At 60.5% G+C, this 27,234-nt stretch overlaps 1 protein-coding gene across 5 annotated transcripts in view; it reads right to left on the minus strand.

Moving 5' to 3' along the window:
* AGAP3 (ArfGAP with GTPase domain, ankyrin repeat and PH domain 3) overlaps positions 1–27,234 on the minus strand; it is an 84,438-nt gene that overhangs the window by 10,124 nt on the left and 47,080 nt on the right. For 2 of the 5 annotated variants that reach the window (XM_052696533.1, XM_052696532.1), the window contains 4 exons: positions 23,417–23,521; positions 19,291–19,456; positions 6,117–6,290; positions 3,164–3,325 (listed from right to left, as the gene is read on the minus strand). In XM_052696533.1, coding sequence (XP_052552493.1) covers positions 3,164–3,325; positions 6,117–6,290; positions 19,291–19,456; positions 23,417–23,521 — 607 coding nt within the window. The remainder of the gene's footprint in view (positions 1–3,163; positions 3,326–6,116; positions 6,291–19,290; positions 19,457–23,416; positions 23,522–27,234) is intronic. The other 3 variants (XM_052696535.1, XM_052696534.1, XM_052696536.1) reach the window with 3 other exon arrangements.

The following is a 27,234-nucleotide window of genomic DNA, read 5'->3' on the forward strand; positions in this document are numbered from 1 at the left end:
GCCGTCACAGAGCAGCACGGTGCTCCCGCAGCCCGTGCAGCGCTGCGCTGCGCAGTGACAGCCCGGCAGCCCAACAGCACGCCTGCCAGAGTTTGCTGATGCTCCCTAGCAGCCTGACACGGCGCTCTCTTTAACATGCGCCCATGTAAAAAAGCAACAGCTCGTTTGATTTATGATACTTCAGAACAACTAAGATTCAATTGCTCTGCACGTCCCCGGCTCTGATTACCTCCTAAATGAGATAAACCGATGGCAATTTATCCCCAGACCTCACCAACTTTCCCAGGATGCTCACCTGAGCTGCGTGCCTGGTGCACACAGGTTGGGGCGGCTGCAGCTCCTGGCTCTTCCCTGCTGCTTGCACCCGCCTGCAGGGCCTCACAGTGGGCTCTGCCAGGTCCTGTGCAGCGGCGCTGCTTGTGGAACCATCCTCTGCCCTGTCCCCGTGCCCCCTCTTGTCTGCTCCCAGCAGGAGCGGCACTGGGGGACGCCGGCTCAGATGCAGAGCACTGCAGCCCCACTCTGCACAGCAGTTTTACACTTGCGCTGCGTTGGCTGTGTGAAAGCAAAGAGCTCGGGAGATCCAGCTGTGAAAGTACTGCTGGTAAATGTGCAAAAGCAGATAATAAAGAAGCAGTGAAGAATCAGCCCTACGGACACTGTCCATGACATCAGCCACAGCCATACCCACTACATGGGGCAGTGCTGAGCCCCAGGATCACCACCAGAACCGAGTGCAGACACCAGGACATGGGGATGGGATCTCACACGGAGCTCATTCATTACTCTGGTTCGCTCGCTGCTCGTTTGGCTTCTGATGCAGATGACCACACAGTGAGCCGGCCGTGGCTGCAGCCCAGCACACAGACCCCAGCCCTGCCCCAACCACTTCCAGAGCTGCAGGTCCTGGGGATGGGCCCCATAGTGCAGGGTGGATGCTTCGGCCCCATGCCAGCAGGGTGGGCCGCGATGTCCCTTCCAACCCAGCCATGCTGTGCTTCCATATAAAGGACTCCTCGGCTCTGCCATTCGTATGGAGCAGAGACGTATGGAGCACTTCCCAGAGCCATCCCCAGGGTGGATAACCGCAAAGGACAGAGCTGGAGCCATGGGTGAGCGCTGCCCACAGCCCCTGGAGCTGCAGGCAGCCCGGCTGCAGGAGCAGCATGCTCTGCCTGGGTGCCAGGGGCTGCAGGCAGGAGCCACAGCCGTGTGCCGGGTCTGCGCCGTGACAAAGGCCGGTAGCTGATACCTCCCTGGCAAACGACGTTCCACGTTGATGAATGTGAAGCAGGAGAAAGTGACGTTATTCCAACAGCTGCCAGGCTTCTGCATTAATTCCATCGGCCCGAAGCAGGGCTGGGTACCACTGCACAGCACCGCACTGTGGGCAGGGAGCAGGGGAGGGGGCAGCAGGGGGTGCTTGGTGCCCTCACACACTGCATGGCACCGCACCACGTGCTATTCCCACACTCCACCTCTCCAGGACGCTGCCAACAGTGAGAGATGAGGGTGGGCACACGTCTGCAAAGCTTCCTATGAGACGGCAGAGGATGGGACGGGCTGAGATGCACAGACTGGGGTGACAGCAGCTGTGCATCCACTGGGGGCAGAGAGCAGAGAGCTGTGGGACCAATGCATCTCCTGGAGAAGGAGTTCATGTAATTGTGAAGCTCTGAGCAGCTGCTGGTCCACACTGCTGGCTCGTCAAAGCATGCTCATTTTTAATTACTCTCTCCACTAACTGTACTCAATTTTGCACAGCTTCAGATCTTTGCCTCTGCACCTTCCTGTGCCACAACCATCTGCATTGCACTCCAGGGCCGGACCGCTCCGTGAGCACTGATAACAGCAGCCCTTCAGCCCTGCACCTCCCACCCTTCTTCCTGGAGAGCCGAAACCTTTCACATCCATACCACAAACAAAGCCATCAGCCCAAGTGCCACTTTGGGATCTTCCCTACAACGCTGCAGTGTCTCCAAGCCCTCCTGCAGTGTCAGTCACTGGGTGGGTCACAGCACTGCCTGCTTACACCCACTGCTGCACTCAGCCCCCCCACAGGTCACATGTGGACAATGTGCCTCTCCCTGCCACGGTGCTGGGAGCGCTGCAGATGTGGGGAAGGGCAGTGAAGTGTCCAATAATCACCATCCATCACAGCTAAGCACGCACTGGTCTAACATGAAGAACGTACAGCAATACTTTCTTGCTTGCCATGAGACGCCCAGTGCACATCACAGACCCGAATGATGCTCGAGGTACCGGAATCAAACACTAAGGGAAAGTCCTTCCCAAACGTGGTGTCATTCAGGTGTAGATCAACTGCATACGGACTGAACCAGAGCTGCTGAATCCCCCTGCAGACCTACACCAGGATGCTTCCCGAGGGAGGAACGACAAAGAGCTGCTCGGGCACAGCAGATACAGCCAAGGGCTGCAGCTGCCCTGGGATGGGGCAGGACAGCAGCACGGCCATGGCGCAGGACAGACGGCACTGCACCTCGTGTTACAGCCGGCATCTGCTCTGATCCTGTTCTTAGCCCCCTTCTTCAGCCACCTGAACTCCATCCTTAGTTTGTTTCCTGCAGAAGCTCACTGCTGGCTGCAGGACAAGGAAACCTCAGATGACGCCCAGTACCAGCGCCTGAGCACAGCACTTCGCAGAGGCCAACCACGGCTTCAGCCCCTAGAACTGTGCTGCACTGAGCTGTGCCTGCTGACGTGGGCAGCCTTCACACAGCCCCGCACAGCTCAGGCTCTGCTTCAGAGGCACAGACACCCGCAGTGCCCGGCAGCACGCTGCCCGCTCCGTCACACAGCGCTCCCCTGCAGATGAACACCTCCAAAGACCCTCACCTTGAGGGTGAGGCCTTCAAACGGTGCAAGTGCGGCAGATTTACAAGCGCGCGGATACGAGCTCCTATGGTAGAGAGCGTCTGCACAGCTTCTGCACGCCTACGTGCGCCCCCGGCCCTGCTGCTAAAGCCCATAATTACCACTACCACTAACGTGCGCACAGCAGCACGCCGGCAGTCCTGCTGCACCGCAGGTGGGACACCACGGGCAGCTCCAGGGGTGACGGCTCCCTGAAGAGGCACCAATGAGTTGGGCAGGAGCACCCCGTGCCCCGGTGTCCCCGCGCCGCGGAGCAGAGGCTGCCTACCTTCAGCCGCCGTGCTGGGGCCGTCGGGCCGCGTCGTCCCCGTGCTCTTTTTCCTGCGGTGCTTCTTCCTGTTGGCATGCGGCGACGGGGGCGGCTCCAGCTTGGGGCTGGCGGCGGTGGAGATGTTGGGGCTGGAGCTGAGGGAATCGGCAGTGCCGTTGGCTACGGACAAAGAGAGAGAAGATGATGTACAGCGGGAGGCGCCCCAGGGTGCAGGGGACGGCGGCGGCGCTCTGCCTGGCCGCAGCTGCGCGGCCCCGACCCGCAGACGGAGCAGGAACTGCGCTGCTCAGCGCTGGGATGGTCTGGGGCCGGGGGGTCTCCGCGTGGGTCCCTATGCTGCATGGGTCTCCATGTGGGGGCCTGTGTGGGTCCTTACGTGGGGTCACTCTGGGCATGGGGGCTCCCTTCGGGGGCTGCCGAGGGTCGCTGCCAGCACTTGGCCGGATGGGACACGCACACGCAGCGTGCAGGGCAATGCCTGATTCGGAAGGGACGGAGCAGCACGCTGCCATGTGCAGCCCACAGCCCTGCACCTCCGCAGCACCGCGCCCTGCACGGCCTGCACGCGAGGCGAGGGGTTGCCACGCTCAGGAACTGAGCGCAATGGTCTCCATAGGCTCCCGATATGGAGCTGAAGAAGCTGCATCCCCAGCAGCAACGCACCAAATTTATCCTCAATCATACTGTTCCTTACAATTAATAGCAGAATTAGAAACAATCAGGGAGCTGCCTAATTACTGTCAATTAGAGCGCGCTAATCAAGCTCCGATCACACACACACACGCTGCCGCTGCACTCACCATTAAATGTCAAATTTCATTAGAGACCAGCAACAAAATCAAAAGCCTGACATTCAATTTCAGCAGCACACACAGCGCAGGCTTCCAATCAGCATAAAAATGCAGACTCCGGGGAAGGCAACGAGGCGCAGGAGCCCTCGCTGCACGGTTAACCCTCTCCGAAATGTGCTCCTGCCTCTGTGTGCCCACAGCACCGCTCCGGCCCCGCTGCCCAGCATGGAGCTGCAGCCCTCGGGGCGTCCCGGCAAGCAGCGAGCGCAGCCTCAGGGCTGCTGGCACGGGGGGTGAGCGGTCCTGGTGGCCCAGAGCGGCGCTCAGCAGCACGGAGCTGCACACTGAGCTGCACGTGTGCATGGCCGGGATGGGACGTGGTGGCACAGCTCTGCCGTGCCTGGCTCCTGCTGGATCTGACACACACGAGCGGGCGTTTCCCCTGCTATTAATCCACGGGGAAATAGCTCACCCTTGGCAATTGAGAGAGATAAATCTAATAAAATCAGATCCCACTTTATGGATATAAATTACCTCTGCTGTTTGGCAGGACGGTGCCTGCAGGAGGTGTGAGGTGCCTCCCACCCCCCAGCCCAGCACTGCAGGGATCTGAGCTTTCCCACGCGAGGGACCGTGGTGCACCCCCCTGTGCTGCCTGCCTGCTCCCGCACCCCCTTGCTGTGCCATACCTCGGGGCTGCGGGGTGCCTGCAGCTTGCACTGACCCCATGCCCCTGCTGCACAGCAGCCATCACCCAGCCCACGCTCTCTGCACTGCCCTGCAATCAGTGGTACAGAACTGGAGCTGGGGGCTTGCAGGGTCCTGGTGGGATGGGGAGGGGACAGGAATGGGAATGCTCCCTCCAGAGAGAGGGAGAGTTTTTCCCATTACTCAGCATTGAGCTCTTCCAACCCAGCCGTGGGTCTCCAAACCCCCATCTCATCATGGAACCCCTCTACACGCACAATTGGGGATGCTCCTGGCTGCTTCCCCCAGACCAGCCGGGTGCCTGTGAGCCATGAAGGCCAAACACCAGCAGCGCTGGGGCAATGTCTGTGCCAGCTGTGCAGCCCTCCTGAGGAGCTCACCAAGGTGCACGTGAGAAGGGACAAGGGGGAACGGCTTTAAACTAAGAGGGGAGATGTAGGTCGCATGTTGGGAGGAAACTCTGCAGGGAGGCCCCAGCAGCGCCGCTCAGCAATGCGGGTGCTCCATTCCCAGAGGTGCCCAAGGCCACGGATAGGCCCCAGGCAGCCTGCAGGCAGGGGCACCCAGCCAGGGGCGTCCCTTCCACGTGTCCTGTGTGACTCCACGGCTCTACGATCTCCCGGAGCGGGTGCTCTCAGGCCTCTGGCTCTGAGCAGAGACCCTCTCCCCGCGGAGCAGCCCTGTGGGGCCGAGCCGTACAGGGCAGTGCCCAGAGCATCCCCAAAGCAGCACGGCTGCTCCGCGTCCGGGGCTCGGGCTGGGGGGGCCGTGGCACATTACTGCTCAGAGCTGCGCCCTTCCGCTGCCGTCGCCGCGCTGCCCCATCAGCAGTAACAGTCTGATTAATTCGCTTCCAGCAGGGAGCTGATGGGGCCAATGATGGAGCCGCTGCATCAGGCGCGCTGAAATTGATAGTTTTTCACAGTTACAAATGAGGAGCCTCCTCAGCTGCAAATGGCGCCCGCACAGTCGGACTCCGGTAATGATCATAAAGAGGCTCTCTTTAAACTGCGAAAGCCCCTGGGACCGCGCGGGGGGGCGGCTGCCGCGCTAATGAGAACTACAAGGGGCGAGCAGGCATGGAAATGGCTCCTCCACTCTTGATGTGCATTTAACTGCTTTTTTAGTGCGGCGGCAGAGCCAGGAACGAAGGAGTGATGAATGCAGCACAAAAGCATTTATTTTCCAATTCGGCAAAGTGGCTACGTTGGGAAATGTATGAATTATTTTAATTCACTCAACTGTCCTGAAACGTCGTGGAGCGAGCGGGCGCGGGGGGAGCCGCCGTGCGCACACAGAGGTGGAATCGCCACTTTGGGTTCCTCTGCCCCAAAGCCCGCAGCGGGGCGGGCGCTCAGAGCAGCCTGCGCTGCCCCTGGTGCGCGCTGCCCCTCGCTGGGGCCCACCCCACAGAACCTCCCGCAGCCCCGCGGGGCCGCAGTGCCACTCACCGGGGTTGGGGCAGGCGCCGGGCAGCGCCACGGCCTCGCTCCACTGATCGGCGCTGGAGACAGAGTAGGAGCGCTGGTGCATGCCGTCGGGCTTGGAGCTGAAGCCCACCAGGTTGATGCCGCTGACGGAGCGCTCCGAGTGCAGGGAGGTGCTGCTGCTGGAATGTGGGGCGCCTGCAAGAGAGCCGCCGGGTCAGCGCGAGCCGAGGGCCGCCTGGGGCAGAGCCGGAGCCCCGTGCCACGTGTGTGCAGGTGCCCGGCACCAGGGCTGCTCCGGCCCTCCTCTCCTGCAGGTCCTCACACGGCACCGGGCGGCTGGGGGTGCCGGCACGCAGCCCCCCTTCGGCCCAGTTCTGTGGTCTGCCATCTGCTCCCGGTCCCCACCACGACTACAAGCACCTGCACCAGCAGGCACCGCCAGCAGCCCCGGCGCCCGTCCTCACGCAGTTCTACCGCCTGTGTGCCCCAGCACAGAGCACAGGGCGAGCGGAAACGCCATGGAGGATGTCATGGGGACACACAGAGGTAAGGCCTCTGCCCCCGCTGGGACCCCCTGAGCTGCATCCCTGGGAGCTTGGAAGCCACGGAGGAAAGTTCTGGGGAACAGAAGCAGCCAAAGAAGATGAGATCACTTTGATGTGAAATGGGTCAAATGTTTCTGGATTACGGGAACAGCCCCAGCTCCCCACGCAAACACACGGAGCTGCTCCTGCTGCTGAGTGCCGCCAGCGGTGAGTCTGGGGGGGACGACTCTGCTGGGGGGGACCAGCACTGCACACACAGCCCCACACCTCCCCTGCTGCCGCATGCTGTGAGGTCAGCTGCGTTCTGCTCTCCGGTGCCCCACGGCTGCATCCCCCCCAGTGCACCGCCAGGGTTTGGGCATGAAGTTACAGCTCTGTCCCCACCATTCCCCAAAAAAAATGCAAAATGTGATCCAAATGTCACCGATGTTTGAGTGCTGCCTGTGGCTTCAGAGTGCTGGGATCTCAGTTCCAGAAGCCCAGATTTCCATTATAGAGAGCAGTGGCTGTACCTGGCGGCCAGGGCACGAGTAGAATGGGAGCCAGCCTGAGTGTCTCCCCCCTTGCAGCCATGGGATCAGGTCCTGCAGCCCCGAGCACCAGCTATGGGGCCAGGCCCTGGCAGAGCCATGGGGCCAGGTACTGCAGACCCACAGCCCCAGTGCTGTGCCACCGCTCAAAGCCCTCAGCCCCACTGCCGTGCGCTCCCCCTCCCTGCCTTGTTCAGCACCACAGAAACACGTGTAAAACCATGACACTGACTTTGCCTCTAATTAGCCCTTAATTTACAAGACACACTCGGAAGGGTAATTAGCTGGCGCTCCGCTCTTGACTGCCGCATCCATCTCCTCTCTGCTCCTGGTGGGAGGGAGCCCGCTGCCACCAGAGCAGGGACACCCCTGGGACTGAGAGGGGATGGGTGCTGGGAGGGGACGACATGGAGTGGGACAGAGTGGGACAGGACGAGATGGGACGGGGTGGGACAGGATGGGTTGGGGTGAGGTGGGAGGGAAGGCGGTGGGATCTCCATCTCAGCCAGTGCAGGCTGACCTGTGCCATACTGCGTGGGCAGCACGTGTGCAATGCACAGCAGGGAGCGGAGAAGGCAAACAGCACAGAACACTGCCTGGGGAAGTCCCACAGCAGAGGGCAGCATCCTGATGGCCGTGCAGTGCCCAGGTCTGCACAGCTGGAGCACCCCTCCCTGCAGGCACTGCCTCACCAGCAGCGTGACCACACAGAGCACCCAAATCCTGGGTCCCTGTGGAGCTGCCTGAGCCCTGCACACGCTCCTCTTGTCCTGGGGACGGGTAGGTTGATCCAGTAGAGACCCCCTCCTCCCAGACGTGACACCACCCGAGCTGCACGACAGGATCCCTGTCCATTAGGCAAAGCAGAAGGTAAACAGAAAGCCGCACGTAATGCACTGCCTGCCTCTCTGAGCACAGTCCCCAGCACTGACCTCTCCCTGCCCCCCCCACAGCCCACCAGCAGAGCTTTTCCCATTCCTGTTTGCTCAGAATTCAAAAAGTAAAGAATTTCACATCAACGCGTTGGTGCGACCTCAGCAGTGCTCACAGCCCACAGCACTGCAACACCACGCAGCAGATGGATTCATGGTCACATTTCAGAGCGTTAATACTGCAGTCACCTCTGACAGCATCACTGTGGAAAGGACTGCTTCCCTCTGACAGTGCACTGATCCGACCAGCGCTGATGAAGCTGTGGCACATCAGTTCTGCCCCTACCAGCACGGCTGATGCCCACTTCTGAGCACCAAGGCAAAGCCGGATCACAGACCCGCAGTGAGGCTGAGGATGGGGCCCTCGGGGTCCCTCTGATCCCTCCAACCCAGCAGGGCCCCCCAGAGCACAGCGGGGTGGGAGCTCCCCAAGGAGGAGAGCCGGCAGCCGTTGTCCCCACGCAGAACTGTGTGCAGGCAGCTCCTGGGCCGCACTTTGTGCCAGTGCTGCGTGCCGCCCCAGCGCTGAGCAGAGCGCAGCTCCGTGCCCTCACGGCTCCTGCAGGGCTCTGTGGCCACGGTGGAGCCCCCTGAGCCTGCCTGGCTCCAGGAGGAGCAGCCCCAGCAATCAGGCTCTCCTCCCAGCAGAGCAGCCCCAGGGCTGCAGTGGCGGTGGGAGCTGTGCTGCTTATTTCCAGTCTGAACCACCCCTCCTCAGCCGCCACTGGACCTTGCTATACATCTATCTGATAAGACGCTCTCTGTTATCAGTTTTTGCTCCTCTCTTGGTACTTGCAAACAGCGTTGGAAAAACCTCAGCCCCTTTCTTCTGCTACACCCACACCAACAGAGCTCCCCACACCGTTCCCAGCGCAGCACGTTCCGCAATCACAGGACATCCCCTGAGCCCCCCAAGTCCTCCCAGCCCCAAACTGCAGTCACCAGACAGCTGAGAAAGGCTTCCAAAATTCCCGAATTAAATAATTCACACTCGCTGATTCCAACATGTCTAAATCTCCTACCTGCTGTTTAATTTGCTTCTAATTACAGCTGGAATATGAAGAATTCATCATTCTGTGCTAAGATACATCATCTCTCCTCTTCCCAGACACCAAACAGAAGTGTTTACTGAACACGTGGTTCCTTTCTTTATTAACCGCTCTATTATTTCCACGTAGTAATGAAGCAGCGCTGTGTTAGGATTCATTAGTTCCTAATAAACTCCAAAAGAACTTTTTGCTGTCTGTACCCTGCTGCAGCCCCTCGTGGTAACGGCGCCATGGGCTCCTGCACCAGCGGAGCTGGGCGATGCTGGGCCGTGCAGGGAGGAGGAAGCACAGGTGGGGTTTATCCACTCCTTAAGTAAAGTAGCACCAGAGAGGAGGAAAGAGGGCTTTCCCTGCAGGACGAGGGCGGCACGTGGCCGCCCCAGGCCAGGCTGCTCACAGGAGGCTGCATTCATACACACACACACAGGCTCTGGGCGGCCTGCGCTGCTGCTTGGCGATCCTGCCCACAGCAGGGGCTTGAAACCAGATGGTCTCTGAGGTCCTTTTCAACCCAGGCGTTCTATGGCTCCATGACAGATGATACAGCTGCATGAACGGGGCCAGCAGCACACAGCCTGGTTCTCCTTGCTCTGCTCCTGTGCATCGGCTGTGATCCGGAAGGAGGCAGTGAGCAGTTCACGTCTCCTCTAACCCAGATTAATACCTTTAAGTAGCGCAGCCTCTCTTTTGATTTTGACTTTTTGCTATCCAGTCAAATGCTCCTTTCATCACTCCTAATTACGCTCCACACTTTCTCCTGTTTCTTTTTCCCCAAAGATCTGGCTCTAATTGCTTTCAGCCCTGTGAAATTGGCTCAGATATGTATTTTTGAGCACGTGTGCACCTATGCTGTCTATGCGTGTTTGAAGCTCCCTATTTCTGCTCTCAGCTCTCCTCTGCCTGAGCAGCAGCACCACATTGGGGTTACCTGAGCCTGAGCTGCTGCTCTCCAGCTCTGAGGTCTCTGCTCAGAGGGAGCACAGTGCAGTGCAGAGCTGTGCCTCAGTGCAGCGGGTTTGGGACGGCACCATTCCCACTGCGTGGCTCCTCCTGTGGGTATCACTGTCACAGCATCATTCGTTCTCCACCACATCGCAGCACAATGGTTAGGAACCATTTCTGAGACGCACAGCCAAAGTGCTGGAAAGCAGGAGCAGGGAGTGGGTGACGAAGAAATGATTTTCAACCTGCCTTCTGCTCTGCCAGTGTGACCGTAGGTGACACTCAGTCCCTGTGGAAACCTGAAATCATGAGCTACAGAAAATATATGTATGAGCAACACTGCCTAAAATACAAAACCAAAAGGTGCCATGCAGCTGAAAGCCCAAAAGAGATCAGCACGACCAGGATGGGGGCTGCCAAGCACGGCATTAAGGCTGCAGTGCTGTGCATCACTGTCTGCACTGACCGCCAGCAGCACAGCTGAGCTGGGGACGCTGCAGTGCACGGAGTGAGAGCAGCCCTGCAGAACACACAGCATCGGTGCAGCCCGAGGCTGCAGGCAGAGCCCCAGCAACAGCTCTGACCCACATGGGGTGCAGCAGAGGGAGCTCCCATCCCATGAGCTGCATGGCCCCGACCTGCCCTGCAGCTGCTATGAGAAGAAGCAGTGCAGAAGGGCCCTCAGCCCCCTCTGGAAGATACCAGCTGCCCCATTTCCCAGCTTCCTTGGCAGCACGGGCAAATAATTCAGACCCACGTTTTCACAGGTGGCCGCTAATTACATCTCTTCATTTTTGCAGGTGCCCACAGCCAGATGCTCAGCACAGCAGCCTCAGCCGTGTGCTGCCCTGCGCCCATCTGCCTCCCCCAGCACTGCCCAGCACAGCCACAATCCGTCCTGTCCTCCTCACCCCCCCCAAAGCTGCCTTCCCTGCTCAGCCCTGCCATGCACTGCTCTGCTCCTTTAGTGTTCTAGCAAGCAGCAAGTGTATCAAGTCCCAGTAATTGTCTCTAATTAGGGTCAATGATCGTACTGTCGGGCAGGAGCAAATCAATCTCTGCTCTCCCCTTGGAGAACAGCAGGCTGTGTGAGGCACGTTGCAGTGCAGGCACTGCAGGCACAAAGCAGTGTGGGTGCTGCAGGGTGCAGTGCAGTGTGGGTGCTGCAGGGTGCAAAGCAGTGTGGGTGCTGCAGGGTGCAATGCAGTGTGGGTGCTGCAGGGTGCAACGCAGTGTGGGTGCTGCAGGGTGCAATGCAGTGTGGGTGCTGCAGGGTGCAGTGCAGTGTGGGTGCTGCAGGGTGCAATGCAGTGTGGGTGCTGCAGGGTGCAACGCAGTGTGGGTGCTGCAGGGTGCAGTGCAGTGTGGGTGCTGCAGGGTGCAGTGCAGTGTGGGTGCTGCAGGGGCAGCACACAGCAGAGCTCTGCCTGGATGCTGAAAGCTCTGCTGTTTTGCATGCTGAAACTGGAGAATGAAGAGGCTCACGAAAGGACTCAGCCCAGTGGCAGGAGCTGCTGTGCCCAGCACTGCTGAGCCCCCGTACAGCCCTGCCTCACCCCTGCCTGCTGCTGCACGCTGCCATTGGCACAACACAGGAACAACTCTGCACATTCATGCAAAGCCTGGGATGGCTGCTGAGCAGCCCAGTGCGCCTTCCTTCCTTACAGCCCTCCGCTGCTGCGCCAAAGCGTGTCCCGGAATGCAGCACTGGTCAGTGCATCCCCCCACACACCTCTGCTTTACTTCACTGGCAGCAGAACGCATCGCCTTCCTCCCACCAGCCCAGCCTCGGTCTGCCAAAACCATCCTGCTGCCCACTAAGGCCGCAGGGAGCCCACAGCCTGACCGCAGAGACGTAACGCCGCGCTGCCATGCGAGGATGCAGGGTGACGCCGTGCTGTGAATGTCACCGAGCCACGGTGAGGCACATTGTGACAACAGCCCTGGACACGACAGCGCCCTGCGGTGGTGGCTGAGCACTGCTGACTGAGCTCAGCGCATCGCCAGGATGTGGCTGTGCACAATTATCCCCACTGCACAGATGGAGCAACTGCACGGAGCACCGCTCAGGTCCCTCAGCCTTCTCTCCTCCACACATGCAGTCCAGGGCTCTCCCAGGCCCCACCAGGAGCTGCTCCAGGCCCCACCATCTCCGCATCCTCCCCTGGGTTCCTCCAGCAGTTCCCATCTGCCTGGACCTGGGCAGCCCAGCGCTGGGTGCGCTGCTCCAGCCGTGCCCCCCCAGGGCAGGGTGGAGGGGGGATCACCTCCCTCACCTTGCTGGCCACTCTCTGCACTGCATTCCAGGGTCCTTCTTGGCCACCAGCACACACTGCTGGCTCACAGTCAGCCTGCAGTCAATCACTGGTCAACTGCTGGTAAACCTTCAGCCAACCTTTGGTCAACCATTGGCCGCTGCTGCAGAACTCCCTGCTCACGTCACCTGCACCAAGACTTGTCAGTAAGAGCTGCTAACAAAGTGCCTCCTGCTCTGAGTGCCCAGCAGGGGACTGAGCACCCACAGGAGCTCAGCAGGGCTAAACGAGGCCAAGTTCCTGGGGAGAAACAGCAGCTCCTGAGCTCTGAGCTGGGGGCACACGGCTAGCAGGCGCCTCTGACAGGTCTGCCTTCATCTCTGCCTCAGCTCCCTCTCAAAAATAAATAACAAAGGGAGAGAGAGCAGATACACCTTGTGGGAACGTGGCATCCCAGTGCCTGCAGCACAGGGCACACACAGGGCTCAGCCCTGCATCTTCCTGCAGCTCCCTGCTCCCGTCTGGCCCCGCAGGTCCTGGCAGCACAACGCTGAGGGCAGCGGCTCTGCTTCGCATTCGGGACTCATCTTCCTGCTGAAGGGAGTGGGTAAACATGCAGGAGGTGTCACCACCTGAATGCTATAGTGCATATTTGTAATATAAATATGAATTTGCACTATTTTATACATGATTCATGATGAAAAGTATTAATTACAAACAAATTCAATCTCTGATCTGCGCTTTACTCTTAGACTACAAATAACCCTTAAGGTGTTGCTGGGAGGAACAAAGGTCCTGCACAGAGGAACTCCTGGGACCTCGTGCTCCCACTCCCAGTGATGCTCTGCTCTGTGCAGCAGCACAGGCACTGCCCCAGAGCCTCCATCACGGGGTGGCACTGCACCCAGCACTGCTCCCAGCAATGCACCCATCAGCAACCACTGCTCCCAGCACTGCACCCAGCACTGCACCCAGCACTGCACCCAGCACTGCTCCCAGCAATGCACCCAGCACTGCTCCCAGCAATGCACCCATCAGCAACCACTGCTCCCAGCACTGCTCCCAGCACCCAGCACTGCTCTCAGCACTGCTCCCAGCAATGCACCCAGCACTGCACCCAGCACTGCACCCATCAGCAACCACTGCTCCCAGCACTGCTCCCAGCACCCAGCACTGCACCCAGCACTGCACCCAGCACTGCTCCCATCACCCAGCACTGCACCCAGCACTGCACCCATCAGCCAGCACTGCTCCCGGCACTGCTCCCAGCATCCAGCACTGCTCCCAGCACTGCACCCAGCACTGCTCTCAGCACTGCTCCCAGCACCCAGCACTGCTCCCAGCACTGCTCCCAGCATCCAGCACTGCACCCATCATCCAGCACCGCACCAAGCACTGCACCCATCAGCCAGCACTGCTCCCAGCACCCAGCTCTGCTCCCAGCACTGCACCCAGCACCCAGCACTGCTCCCAGCACCCAGCACTGCACCCAGCACTGCTCTCAGCACCCAGCTCTGCTCCCAGCACTGCACCCAGCACCCAGCACTGCACCCAGCACTGCTCTCAGCACCCAGCACTGCACCCAGCACCCAGCTCTGCTCCCAGCACTGCACCCAGCACTGCACCCAGCATTACACCCAGCACTTTGGGGTTGCAATGACTTGATGCAGAGGCAGCCGGGCGGTGAGGAGCACCGAAGCAGAATCTGCCCCTGTCCGTAGCAGAGCTGTGAGGCACCGCTGCAGGCAGAGCCGCGCACCCAGGTGGAGAAGCTGCCACGGCTCTCCCTGCACAGCCCCAGCTCTCCTTCCGCAGAGCGCCGTGCAGACAACAGAGCAGCCCGCGGGCCGTGCGCCCTTTCCGCAGCTCCTGCACTCCGCCCCACGTCCCGCAGGGCCGCCCCCGTGCTCCCAGAGCTCTGCGTGGCGCTGATTGCGGGCGCTGCGGGGCGGCTCCGCCGCGAGCTGAGCGCTGAGCGCCGCGCACCCGTCCCAGCCTCTCCACCGGACGGGGCGGCTCCGGTACCGGACGGTCCCGGCGCTGCCCTCTGCTGCTGCTCTCCCTCAATGTCAGCGTCCCCCACGGCGAGCAGCACCGTGCCGGGAAACTGGCTTTCCCTTTTCTTTGTTAATTCTTCCCTCATTACATTTGAAATTCCACAATCAGTGTGCACTGTAATTGTCGAATTTGATGCTAATGATTAATGAATTAAACATGGATCCATCAATTAGTCCTCGGAGAATAATTCTGCATAAAGCAGCGGATAATGTAATTACAGTAACAAAGATAATGAGATGTTAACATCGACGGAGCCCGACGTGACACGAGCACAGCAGGCGCGGCACCCGGCCCGGGGAGCCCATCCACTGCGCTGGGGGGCAGCGCGGCCGGCGGGGGCTCAGCGGAGACCGGGCGGCGCAATGGGCTCCCGGCACCTGGGGGCGAGCGAGGACCCCGCGCCACCACGCACCGCACCGTGAGCAGCATCCCCAGCAGCACCGAGCGCTCACAGCGCCTCCCCGGCTCCAGGAGCAACCGCGCACGAGCAGGAGGAGCTGAGGAGCCGCCTCCATCCTCCCCTTTCTCTGCTGGCTGCTCACCGGGGCCCTGTGTCCAGCCGCACCGTGCAGCAGCAGAGTCACGGGCTCCGCGGGCGCCCACGTTAAGCGTGCGGGGATGCACGCAGCACAGCCCACCAGCAGTGGCCTCCGTGCATCTCCCTGTGCTGGGAGAAGGGCCTCTCTGCAAAGCAATGACCCAGGGCTACAGCTGTGCTCAGACCAGGCTCAAGGTGATGGACGTGGTCCCTGGGATGCTTTCCATCCCATCCGAGTGAGAGCTGCCTTCGTCCTTCCAGCTCAAAACATGCACTGATGGGGCACCAAAGCAGAAGGGGTGAGCTGCTGACCCACAGCCAGAGCACAGCAGTGATCCTGGAGGAGGAGACACCCAACCCCACGCTGCCACACTACAAGGGATACACCACCAAACCCCAGGCGTGCAGCCCTTCACACCCAGAATGCATTCCCAGGTGAGAAGGGCCCGTCCTGCTGGTGCTCCCAGCCCAGACGCTGCTGGGTTTGCACCACGCAGTGAGCACTGCTTGTCCCTGACTGCAGGAGCCCTGCTGGGCTCTGTGCTCTGCATCCCCTCACCGCCCTGGGCAGCACAGCTCCCAGCCCCGCAGCCCTGCTTCCCACGGGGCAGGCACTGCTGAGAACCCTCCTGAACCCCGTCTGAGGAGCAGCACCCACTTGTCTTTTCCCTGTGACACCTCAGGGGTCTCCGCAGCCCTCACCATGTGGCACTGAAACATCAGATTTCTCCCTCCACATCCAGAAGGAACCATCACAGTGATCACTCCTACATAACACTGCCTCAGCACGCACCGCATGAGCCCCAGTCCATCTCTAGCAGCTGCAGCCCCAAAGGGAGCCGACCAACAACACCCTCTGCACACACCTGGCCCCACTGCAGACACCTGACCCCACTACAAACATGCAGCCCCAGTGCAGACACCCGGCCCCATGGCAGACAGCCGGCCCCACTGCAGAGCCCTGCTCTGTATCCACGTGGCATTAGCAGCACACTGAAGAAATGGCACCTTTGAGACTCAAAACACTTCTTGGACTGTTTGTTATATTAAGGATGACACTTCATGAATGCTAACAACCACGGACTGTCTAAATCTGCTCACCACCGACACCATGGGCTGCTGGCCCTCACGCACATGAGTCCCATCCCAGGGATGAGAGATCCTGCCCTGGATGTGTGGGAAGGAAGCTCTCCCTCCTTCCCCATGCACCTCTGGACCTCCCAGGACACCGCACTGCTCTGCAGCACCCTGCAGCACCCCAACCATCCCGCAGTGCCCTGCCCTGCCCAGCACCCAGCTGCAGAGCTGCATTGCTGCCCAGCTCTGCGTGCAGCACTGGCTCAGCCCCACTCAGCCAGCTGTGGGACTGCACCCAGCTCTCAGCTACTGCAGTGCCCCTGGTTGGCCCTCACTGATACAACTGCATGGAGGGACTGAAGGCAGGAGGGCAGTGCATTGCACAGTGAAGGCTAAACAAGCAGAGCAAAGCAGAGGCCGCCCTGCCAGCACAGCCTGTGGGGATGCAGTTCTCAACGAGCAACTTGCAACAGCTCAGATCACAGCCTGATGGACACCCGGGGCACAAGGAGGTGAACAAAACAGCAATGATATGAAACCACTTCTAACTGAGGACAGAGTTTTGGCTGGGAGCCGAGCTCTGCACCGCGTGTCAGAGGAGTTACAAGCCCAGAGATGAGCTGCTGCAGCGCTGAATGGGAACCAACGATCCCTACGGTCCCTTCCAACCTGGGATGTTCTGTGATTCTGTGACTTCACGCTTCTGCACCTCTGCAACGAAACGTAGAGCAGAGGCAGACATGGGCAGAAGATCCCAACGCCGACAGCTGCAGCGTGACATTGTGCCTCAGCAGCAGTGTTTGTGCAGGGAATGTGTGATGTGAGCAGTGCAGTACTGGGCACGGCCATCCCTGAGCCCAGCCGTGCAGTTCCCATACCAGCAGCTCTCCATCCCTTCACTCAGCTCTGTGCTGTGTCTGCCCCACACCGGAGCTCGGCCGGAGCCCCAGCAGCGCTGCGTGCTGCCCGCACACCTCTGGGCACGCTGAGAGCACTCCAACTTCGTTCCCCCTCCTCCTCTCTCCCCACCTGAGAACAGTGGCACGGCTCCAACCTCGCCATGCGCTGTGCTGCACCCACACGCTGCTGGGGGAGAGCAGAGCCCCACCTGCAGAGCACAGCCCTGGAGATGGTCACGGGCACAGCACTGCTGGGGGCTGCACTGCCCAGAGAGGGACAGCAGGGACACGGTGCCCAGGGAGCAGCTGTTACCACAGCGGAGCTCTTCCACCCAGCCATCAGCTGCACCAGAGCAGGCTGAGCAGAGCCCCGCCGAGCGCCCCACTGCTGTGCTGTCTGTGTGCAGCACCACACGGCTGTGCAAAGCCAACGCACACCTGAGGCTGCTGCCCCATCCCCGGTGCTGTGTGCTGCGGGGGGACAGTGCTGGATACAGCACTGTGGGGACATTGTGCTGGGGGGACACGGTGCTATGGGGACAGGGTGCTGGGGGGACATGGTGCTGGGGAGTGTGCTATGCAGGGGTGCAGAGCGAAGGCAGTGTGTGAATGGGGATCCCACATTCACTGATCTGATGCCAGCACAGCCCGCAGCACCCATGCAGCGCACACAAAGCGTCTCTTGTAGGAAGATACCTGACCTGGTGTTCAAGGCTCCAAACAGCACTAAGCCCACCACGCTCCTGACACACGACGTCAGCACTGAATCACACTCCCTGCCAGGGAGCTGCAGCTCCAACCACAGCCCTGTGCTGCTCTCCTCTTGCTGCAGGTGAGGCTGAGGCCCCACGCAGGGCTCCAGGCAGCAGTGACCAGGAACAACTCACATCACAACCCACGTCCCATCCCACATCCCAGCTGTGAGCACAGGAGGGCAGGACAGCTGCAGGGGGGGGGGGACATGGGGTACATGGTGCAGGATTCATCACGGGAGCTGTTCTGTGCCTTGCCTGAATCCTCCTCACAGCTCTGGTAACTGTGGGTGCAGACATCACAGCCAGCACCCTGCAAATATGTCTGAGCAGTGCTGTGCAGGGACAGAGCTGCCACCGGGCTCCCGCATGCTGAGGGCGCATGGCAGTGGTGGTGAAGAAGTAGCAGCAAACAGCAGAGAGCAGAGGCAGACTACAGGCAGAAGCTCCACATCCTTGGTCAAATATCACTGCAGCCATACCCAAACTGCAGAGCGAGCATGGCTCTGCACAACCTGCAGTGGGTCAGGAGGGTTCAGTGCTTCACAGCAGTGCCTGTCCTGGGTGCTGCTGACCACAAGAGCTGGCACTGAGCCCCCCCGGACCCACTCAGCCCCACGTGTGGTGGCTGCTGCCCAGTGACAGTAATCCCAGGGCAGCTCCCTGGGATCGTATGGACGCAGGAAAAAGTAAGAAGGAAAAGGAGCCACAGTAGCAGGGAGGAGCAGAACAGAGCTTTCCATGGTCAAGAAACATCGCCTGCAGTTTTCCACCACTTTATGTTGCAGCAGCTGCCTCCATACACAGCAGCTCGTGCAACTCATGCCATACTTAGAACCCAGCAGCAGCCACCTGGGGGTTACCCAGAGACACCAGCACACACCAAAGGCAGTCAGAGCACTAAAAGCCATGAGCAGCTCCCGCTGCTGTTCAGCAGAGCCAGGTGCTGCCCACCTGCTGCAGGAAGGGCAGCACAGCCCCCACCACCCCAACAGCACCCTGGGGGCTGGAAGAGACCTCCTGAGACCTTCTAGTCCAGCCCCCCTAAAGGTCCCCTAGAGGGAAGGCACGAGGTGAGGACACGCTGCTGGCTCATAGTCAGCCTGGCACCAACCACTGGTCCATTGCTGGTCAACCAGGATCCCCCGTTCTGTCTCTGCAGAGCTCCTTTCCAGCAGCTCAGCCCCATCCCGTACCAACACTGTGGTTATTCCCCCCGATGTAGGACCTTGCACTGTCCTTGCTGAACCCCATAAGATTCCTCTCCACACAGCTCTCAGCCTGTCCAGGTCTCACTGAATGGCAGCGCAGCCTTCAGGTGTGCCAGCAGCTCCTCCCAGCTTTGTGCCATCACCAAATTGCTGAGGATGGACTCCATCCCTTCGTCCAGGTCACTAATGATGATGAACACCGTACCCAACACCGACCCCTGGGGAACACTGCTGACCACAGACCTCCAACCACACTGCGCCGCTGGGCACCCACAGCTCTGCCAGCAGCTCCCAACGCAGCTCCCCGTCCGCTTGGCTCTCCCACTCCTCCTGTGCTTACCTACAAGGATGTTATTGCAGGCAGAGCCAAAGCCGTGCAGAGGGACGGACACCACGCCACCACCTACCCGTGCTGGCTGCCAGCTGTGTGCTGCTCCGCTCCTTTGCCAGCCCGTTGGCTTTGGGGCTCGCGCCGGGCGCTGCCGCCGAAGCCCTGGGCAGCCGCTTGCCAGGCACCTTCACTGTGGTTCTCAGCAGGTCGATCTCCTTCCCGTGCACGTTCTGCATGTAGTCCTATGGCAGAGATGGTACAGATCAGCCACGGCCCGGCCCGTCACTCTCAGCCCCTCTCTCATTCACTCCATCCAACCAACATCCGGATCCCCCCACGCTCGTGGCTGATAGCAGCCCCTGGGGGTGACCGGTGTCCAGCCCACACAGGGGCACCGAGCTGAGCTCAGGGGCAGCCATCCCACAGCCCACAGCCACCCCAGCGCTGCTGCCCAAGCCTGCAGGCAGCCTAGGAAGTGGACGGAGGGCCAGGATGCTGCTCCTCTGGGCTGGGACCTAGGAGTGCTGGGTCCTGCACAGCGAGAGCAGGTCGAGTTGGTGTGCTGTGAGGATCTCTTTGTACAGTCCTGCCTGGGGGTGGGGACAGATGGGGCAGAGGGGCACGCAGACAGCAGGCAGATCCCAGCTCCTGCATCACAGCGCTCAGGTGCAGCAGATGACAGTGCAGCATAACGTGGGTAATGTGATGTGGGAACTCCAGCTCCGGTCCCCGCTGGTGTGACTCAAACCCAGAGTGGCTCAGCTCAGCACAGCGCCCCTCTGCACTGCACCTCTGCGGCTCTGAGTCGCTCCACACTCGGCGCTTCCCCCACTGCCGGCACAGCACTGCGCACCACATGGAGACCACGAGCATCACTCCGCCCTCCCAGCAGCGCCCACCTTCAGCCAGAGCACGGCTGCAGCTGTGCTGGGAGCCACCACATCTGTCCTACCCTGCAGTGCTGCACCCAGCCGCGCTTCCCTGGGCCCACACAGAAGGAAAGCACTGAGCCTGTGGTCCCGGCAGAGCCCAGGAGTGCCAGCCCCGTCCCGGCTCTGGGTCCTCCAGGCTTGTGGGGCAGCCCCAGCTCTCTTCTCCATGACGGGCAGACGAGAGGCAGCAGCCGCGTGGGGCGAGCTGCGGGGCTCGGGGCTCGCTCCAGTTCACAAGGAGGTCGCCGAGGGGCCGGATCCGAGCCGGTGCTGCACGAACCGCTGCTCCAGAGCTCGGCGAGACGAGCGCAGCCAGCAAGGCGCAGCCGCTCCAACCGACGGCGGCGGGGCGGCCCCCGTCCGACCGCAGCCCCCGGCACCGCGACCCGCGCAGCGGTGGGGATGCGCGCACAACCCCGGCGGCTCCTCAGCGCCTCCCAGCGCAGCGCCGCCCCGCACCGCTCCCACCCAGGGGCCCGGCGCAGCCCTGGGCCGCAGGATTTCCCTGGCTCAGCACAATCGGCGCTCGCCGGCTGCCTGCCGGAGCCAGCGGTCACCGGCGCTCCGCTTTTATTGCACGCCATAAAACAGCAATTTCTTCCCAAGCCTCCTCGCTAATTACCCAGCCAGTTCTCTCATTTCATTTTATTACTGGAATTAACAACGAGTTCAAAGCGTGGAAAGCTATTAAGATGTGTGATTAAGCCACATTCAATTAGTTTCTACAAACAATTTAATTGATGTTGCAGATAGAATTAACAGAAGGTGATTGTGTGAATGGCTCCACTGGCTGCAAAATGGGAGCTGCTCCGCTCGGCTCCGCGCAGCGCAGCGCGGCCACGGCTCAGCCCTGCCAGTGGGAGCAGCGCACGCGGCCGGGGAGGTGCCGGACCGCACCGCGCAGCTCGCCCTGCTCACTGCTTCCTGCCTCTGAACACACGTGGGAAGGTGGCAGAAATGCAGGCGCAGGGAGGAGATCTGTCAGCACAGAGCGGGGCTCTGACCGCTGCGCAGCGCCGGCTCTGCTACCTGCACAGCTCTGTGCCGCTGCGCCACCCGAGCGCCTGGGCTTGGAGCCGCTGCTGCTCATCCGTGTGCCAGCAGCCCCTCTGCGAAGCACAGCCCTTGTGTGACTGCAGAGAGGCAATGCCGAGGAGGGGCTGGAGGAGCCCAGACACAGCGCCTGGAATAGGTGCGAGTGCACAGCCCTGACAGGACACCTTTGGGGGTGAGATGAGAAGCACGACCCTGAGGGGGCACCACTCCCATCCCTGCTGGGCAGCGATGGGCAGAGGGATGACAGAGAGAAGAGATCCCGGGCAGGGAACACCTGGACAACCCCGAGGAATGCCACTGGAACGCAAAGCAGCCGAGAGATCATAGAATCATAGAACCATACGGGTTGGAAAGGACCGCAGTGCTCATCTAGCTTCAACCCCCAGCTATGCGCAGGGTCGCCGAGCACCAGAGCGGGCTGCCCAGAGATGCTCTGGGGCTGAGCACCCTGGGGGGGTTGGGCTCTGTGCCCTGCATTCACCTCACTGCCTGCATTCCCACAAGTGAGGGGACAAATCATCAGGCCCAGTTTTGACCCATGAGCTCTGCTTCACATCCTGTGAAGGATGCAATGTCTTGCAGGGAACCTGCTTTAGCAAGAGGTTGGAATCGATGACCCCCAGAGGGCCCTGCCAACCCCAATGACTGTAACACAGGTGCCCACTTTGTGCTCCCAGAGGGCAGGAAGCACCCCCTGGTTCACCACAGAAGATGGGAGGGCAGGACTCAGAGGGGCCCCATTGGAAGCACCAATCTGAAAGGCTGTCCCTGCACTCAACCCTCATGCAGGGAAGGCGAGGAAAGGCTCCCGTGCCCCACACATAACGGGTCTCTGCTGCAGGGAAACAGGGGGCACCGCTACCCTGGTGCAAGGCTGAAAGCTCTCCAAGAGATGTGGGGGAGGAGGCGCCCACCCGCACCTCTCAGCTATGGGCTGTGCATCACCAGTTGCACCAGGTGGAAGCAAACCAGATTTTTGCTCGAGGCAGCACAGAAATGAAACGAAACACCAAAGAAGTGAAGTAAGGAAAGCAACTGACATCAAACGAGATCACCCCCTGAGGAACGAATGGAGTAAAGAGGAGACAAACCCAGTGTGCAGCAGCATCAGCTGAGAGCAGTTAAACAACATCCCCAATTGCTCTGCCTCTGCCACTGATTTTAACAGCGGCCCTATGATGCCTCCAATGGAAAGCTGATAAACCCACGCACGCATGTGAGCTCAGAGCAGCCACTGCCTCCCGCTTTGGGTCAATAAAGACCAAAAAACGGGGCTGCAAAGTTAGAGGGCTGCAAAATCACACAGAACACCACACAGCTCCAAGGCTGCGAAGGAAAACCAACTGTTCCAGCACTCCTCTGAATCAGGGAAAGCAAACAGGAGGACTGGCTCCTTCGGTAAGGATGGGGCTCAGGATGTGGGGACGCAGCACAGCAACCCAAGAATCAGAGGCACGGCTGCCCATGGGGCTCAGCACTCAAACGTTACATCTGAGGGAATGGGGACGCAGAGGGGCCTGCAGCGTGTGGGCTGTGGGGGCTGCGCCCCGACTCAGCCAACGCAGCCCGGCTGCAGCGGGTGTCACAGGTGTGCGCGTCCTCTGCTCACTGCTCCAGCAGCAAACTGTGCTCAAGAGGGAACGGGGAAGAAGTCATTAGCCCCACAGTGGGGAGGCGACAGAGATGGATAGGGCAGCAGCTGCGTGCCTGAGCCGAGCAGCGAGGAGATCAGGGATGCATGGAGAGCTGGCGCACGGCGGGCTCCGCGCAGGCACTGCGTCCCCATTACCCAACACCCAGCAGCCAGGAAAATTGTTCCACTCCCAAATGGCAGCACCAGACGTGGCTGCGAGGAGCCTCTGCCCGCTCCTCACCCGGGATGTGGGGAGGCAGCAGCCCCTGCCTTCATGGGCTGACGAAGGGCAACGGGAAACGGACAGATGCATTTACCGAGCATCTTTCTGCGCTGAGTTACCTTCCCATCAGCTCCTCCCAGCCAGTCTGGCACTGCAGACACAGCCTTCAGAGCAGGGACACGGTTTCCTCCAGGCCTTGCTAAGATCCAGCTCTGCTGAATGACCCCACGCTCTGGGTCTGCAGCCCTCACCAACGCCAAACTCTCTGCCAGCAGCTCTCTGTGGCCGTGGCACCTGCAGGAGCAAAAGGGGCCCGCCGTGCCCTGCCTGCCCCTCGCCCCGCGCCAGCAGAACTCACGTGCAGGCTGGGGTGGTAGGTGAGCACACCGTTGTCACACAGCGTCACGTACTTCTTCTTCCACTCCTTGTTGAGTGACTTGCCGCTGCGCTTCAGCAGGATGCCCTGTAAGAGAAATGACAAGAGCCTCAGGCCTCATTAGGTCCAGGCAGCTCCCAGCCAGCCCCACGGCCACCCCACGAGACACACAGGACCCGTGAGAACACCCAGAGCCTTGCCAGCAGTGCCTCTCTGTGACTGGCACACAGTGGGCTGCTCCCCTGCCCTCCCCATCACTCCCCAGCCAGACCTCGTCCTCAGAGTGAGGCTGTCCGTGTGCCCTGTCCCACCACCCCTCCTGCTGTGCTGAAGGAAGGCGTAAAAGCAAGGCAGGGCCCAACCTCACCACTGACTGCACTCCTTGCTCTGCTCCACACCTTCCTCCAGCCCCAGATGGGGGGGTGGATAAGGACCGTTCAGGAGAGGTGGTGACCATACTTTGAGGCAGCCACGAGGGATGGATGCTCCCTCGGTGCCGGCAGTTCCTCCCTAGAGGTGTCTAACAGATGGAGGCAGGGACACACTCTGGGAGACGGAGCAGCCAAGGTGCTGGTGCACCCCTTCCCACCTGGTGCTCCCCCAGACCCGACCTGTGGGCTCCAGGCACTGCGCACTCACAGGGCCTGGGAATGGCCACAATCCTCCTCCCCAACACCCCGGCCCAGAACAAACTTTCATGGATTAAATCAACTTTGAAGGCTGCTCCCCTCCTCCCCTTCTCCCAGTCCAGTTCTGACCCTATGAAATCTGCACCAGGCAGGATGGGAGGCAGCAACAAGGCGGGCATGAGGCCATTGCAGCAGAGCCTGGGGGAGGACACCGAGCGCCCTGCCAGCAGGGAGGATGGGACAGCACAGAGCCAGCATGGGGACAAAGGGATGGATGAGTGATGGGGTTTGGGAACAAGCAGCACCCGGGCTGCAGGGCGGGCCCATCCAGGGACCTCTGGGCAGACAGCAAGGCGCTGCTCCAGGCCCCATGCCAGCACCTCCCCACAGAGCAGCTCTGTGCACAGCGTGCAGCGCTGCCTGGAGATGGGGATGCTGGGTCTGCCCCATGGAAATGCAGGGCTGTGTGATGCTGCACGGATGGCTGCAGCACCCGGTGACAACAGGCACTGTTTTGGTGATACTGACTGAGCAGTACGTAACACTGAAATCACAGAGGTCAGAAAAGAACAGAAAGATCAGCCGCTGGGCCATCCAAGTGTATGAGATCCACACAGCTGTTAACAGACATAAACCAGCCAGGTGGAAGCTCTCACAGCAAAATCACTGACGGGAACAAGTGATGATAAATGGCAAACATGTGTCCAGTCTAAATATGTGTACACAGGTCTGCCCATCTGCATTTGACTCCTGCTCTTTACGTAATGAGCCCAAGGAAAGCATGAACAGAGAACGTGAAGGTAACAGAACCCACACCGAGCTGAAATGCTGTGATGCCTGTGGTTCAGCCACGGCTCCCTCCAGCCCGCGCATTCCCTCAGTGCTGTCTGTGTTATGGGAGCACCGCAGAGCCCTTGGTGCCCACCAGGAGCACCTCCAGGGCTCCCCTTCCCCCCCACCCTCACCCCAAACCCATCGCTGCTGCGCTGCACAACGCACTCTGACAGTGACAGCCCTCTCCCTTACAAAACCCCACACGTGAAGATGGCTCAGTGTTACAGCCAACCTGGACAAATGGTGGATTCTCTTTTGGGAGCATTTATTTGCCCTCTCTCAAGCACACCTGCTCTAGAGCTGACAGAAGTTACACATCTGGCACGGTCACTGGGTGAGTCCCTGCCCCATGGGCACCACGACCCCAATAGGCACCACGACCCCAATAGGCACCACGACCCCAATAGGCACCACGACCCCACAGGCCATATATGGACCCAGTCCACCCGCCTGTCACAGCGCTGCCACCTCCACCCCCAGCTGCCCCCTGCTCTGCTGGTGCCCACAGCCCAACTGTGGAGCCCCCCCCACTGCAGCCCCTGCTGAGCCCCCAAGCAGCACAGAGCTCTCTGCAGCCACTTCAGCTGCAAACCCGAAACCTCACACACAGAAGCCAAAACAGACCCAGAAACAGAGAACCGAGTACAGGCAGCCCAGTTTACTCAGCCAGAAGGCACAAGAATCCAAACCTGGGAGTAAGCACCTAAGAAAACAAGGGCAAAGGGGCCGCAGGACAGACGCTGCAGGAAGCAGCGGAACACAGGGGCAGTGCTTGGCTGTGTCTGCCCTTTGCTGCTGTATCAGAGGCAGGGACAGCAGCTGGGGGTCCTGCAGGTCCCGGTGGCACTGCTGCACTGCCTGCACTGGGGCTGCACACCCTGCAGTCCACTTCTTTGCGATGGCAGATTGTGGAGATTTGGCCCAGCTCTGCTTTTTCCTGGAGGAAACTCTCCATGCATAACAGAGTCACAGAACGGCCTGGGTTGCAAAGGAGCACGATGCTCATCCAGCTCCAAGCCCTGCTGTGTGCAGGTCGCCAACCAGCAGCCCAGGCTGCCCAGAGCCACATCCAGCCTGGCCTTGAATGCCTGCAGGGATGGGGCATCCACAGCCTCCTTGGGCAGCCTGTGCCAGTGCTCCAAGAGAGGCAGGGAGCCGCAGGGGCACACAGCCCCCGGCAGGGCTGCAGGCAGGCGCATCCCCTCCTTGCGCACCCCCTGGCCGTGCTGCTCCTCACCACAGGTTCACTCCTCCAGAGTTCCTCCCCAGCACAGGGGCTGTGCACAGAGCAAAGGAAGTGGGAGCCCACCAGCTCCCATCCCCACGCTTCCTCCCCTTCCCCGCACGCCGCCGGCCGGTGCGGTGCTGCCTCTGCTGGGTTCGGATGGCGGCGGTGCTCCGTAAAAGCAGCAGTAGCAATATGCAGTGTAATGAAGCAGGGAGCAGCCATGGCCCCCAAAGGACTCGTTTGCTCCACAAATCTCCCTTCCGCTCACTTTTTTGCTAAGAATTTTAACACCAAACTTAATTGTAAAGTCGCGTATTGATTGGAAAATGCAAATGGCAATTTAAATGTAATCTAAGCTCCCAGCATGATCCCAGCTCCCGAGGAGGAGGAGCTGCTGCCCTGGGCACTGCTGCAGCATGGCCCAAAAGGAGCCGGGCCGGACCGGGACCACCGGGCTGCAGTGGTGCCAGAAACAATGCGTGCACAATTAGGAACCCCTGGTAACACACAGCCGGGGGAGCACCGTCCCTCATTAACCCACTTCTCTGAGACGGGCGTTCAGAGGCAAGGAAACACTTTCAGTTCCTCCAGGACCTCGTGGAGCTCCAGGCGCAGCATCAGCACTGAGCGCAGGAGCAGAGGCTGCAGCAGAGGAGGGAGCTCAGAGCACGGCCCCCATCCCACTGCGCTGCTCTGCCGTGTGGCTGCGAGAGGGGCAGGAGATGGAGCAGCTCAGCTGGGGGACAGGCAGTGCAGGATGTGCTCCTGGAGCCTTCCAGTGTCCAGAAAAGCCTCCACCCTCCTCACACACCCATCTGGGCCTCTCGCCCTGCAGCCCTCCAGCCACTGGCCCAGGATCTGTGTGCAAAAGTCCCGAGAGCAACGCATGGCTGCTCACCGTTCCAGCACCGAAGCTGCGGTGCTGAGCCCTCCCTGCAGAGCTGCACTCACGGTGGAACCCAACCCCAGGTGTTGGGAAGCAGCCCACAAGGCACCCACCCACAGCACAGGTCCTGATCAGAGCACAGCCATCGCCGTCTGTCCCCAGGCTCTGCCACACAGAGCAGTGCTTTGGGAGCCCCTGCTTCTGTCCCACTGCTGGTACCTCC

Source organism: Tympanuchus pallidicinctus, unplaced genomic scaffold (genome assembly GCF_026119805.1).
Source record: "Tympanuchus pallidicinctus isolate F22 unplaced genomic scaffold, pur_lepc_1.0 scaffold3, whole genome shotgun sequence".
NCBI classification, from domain to species: Eukaryota; Metazoa; Chordata; class Aves; order Galliformes; family Phasianidae; genus Tympanuchus; species Tympanuchus pallidicinctus.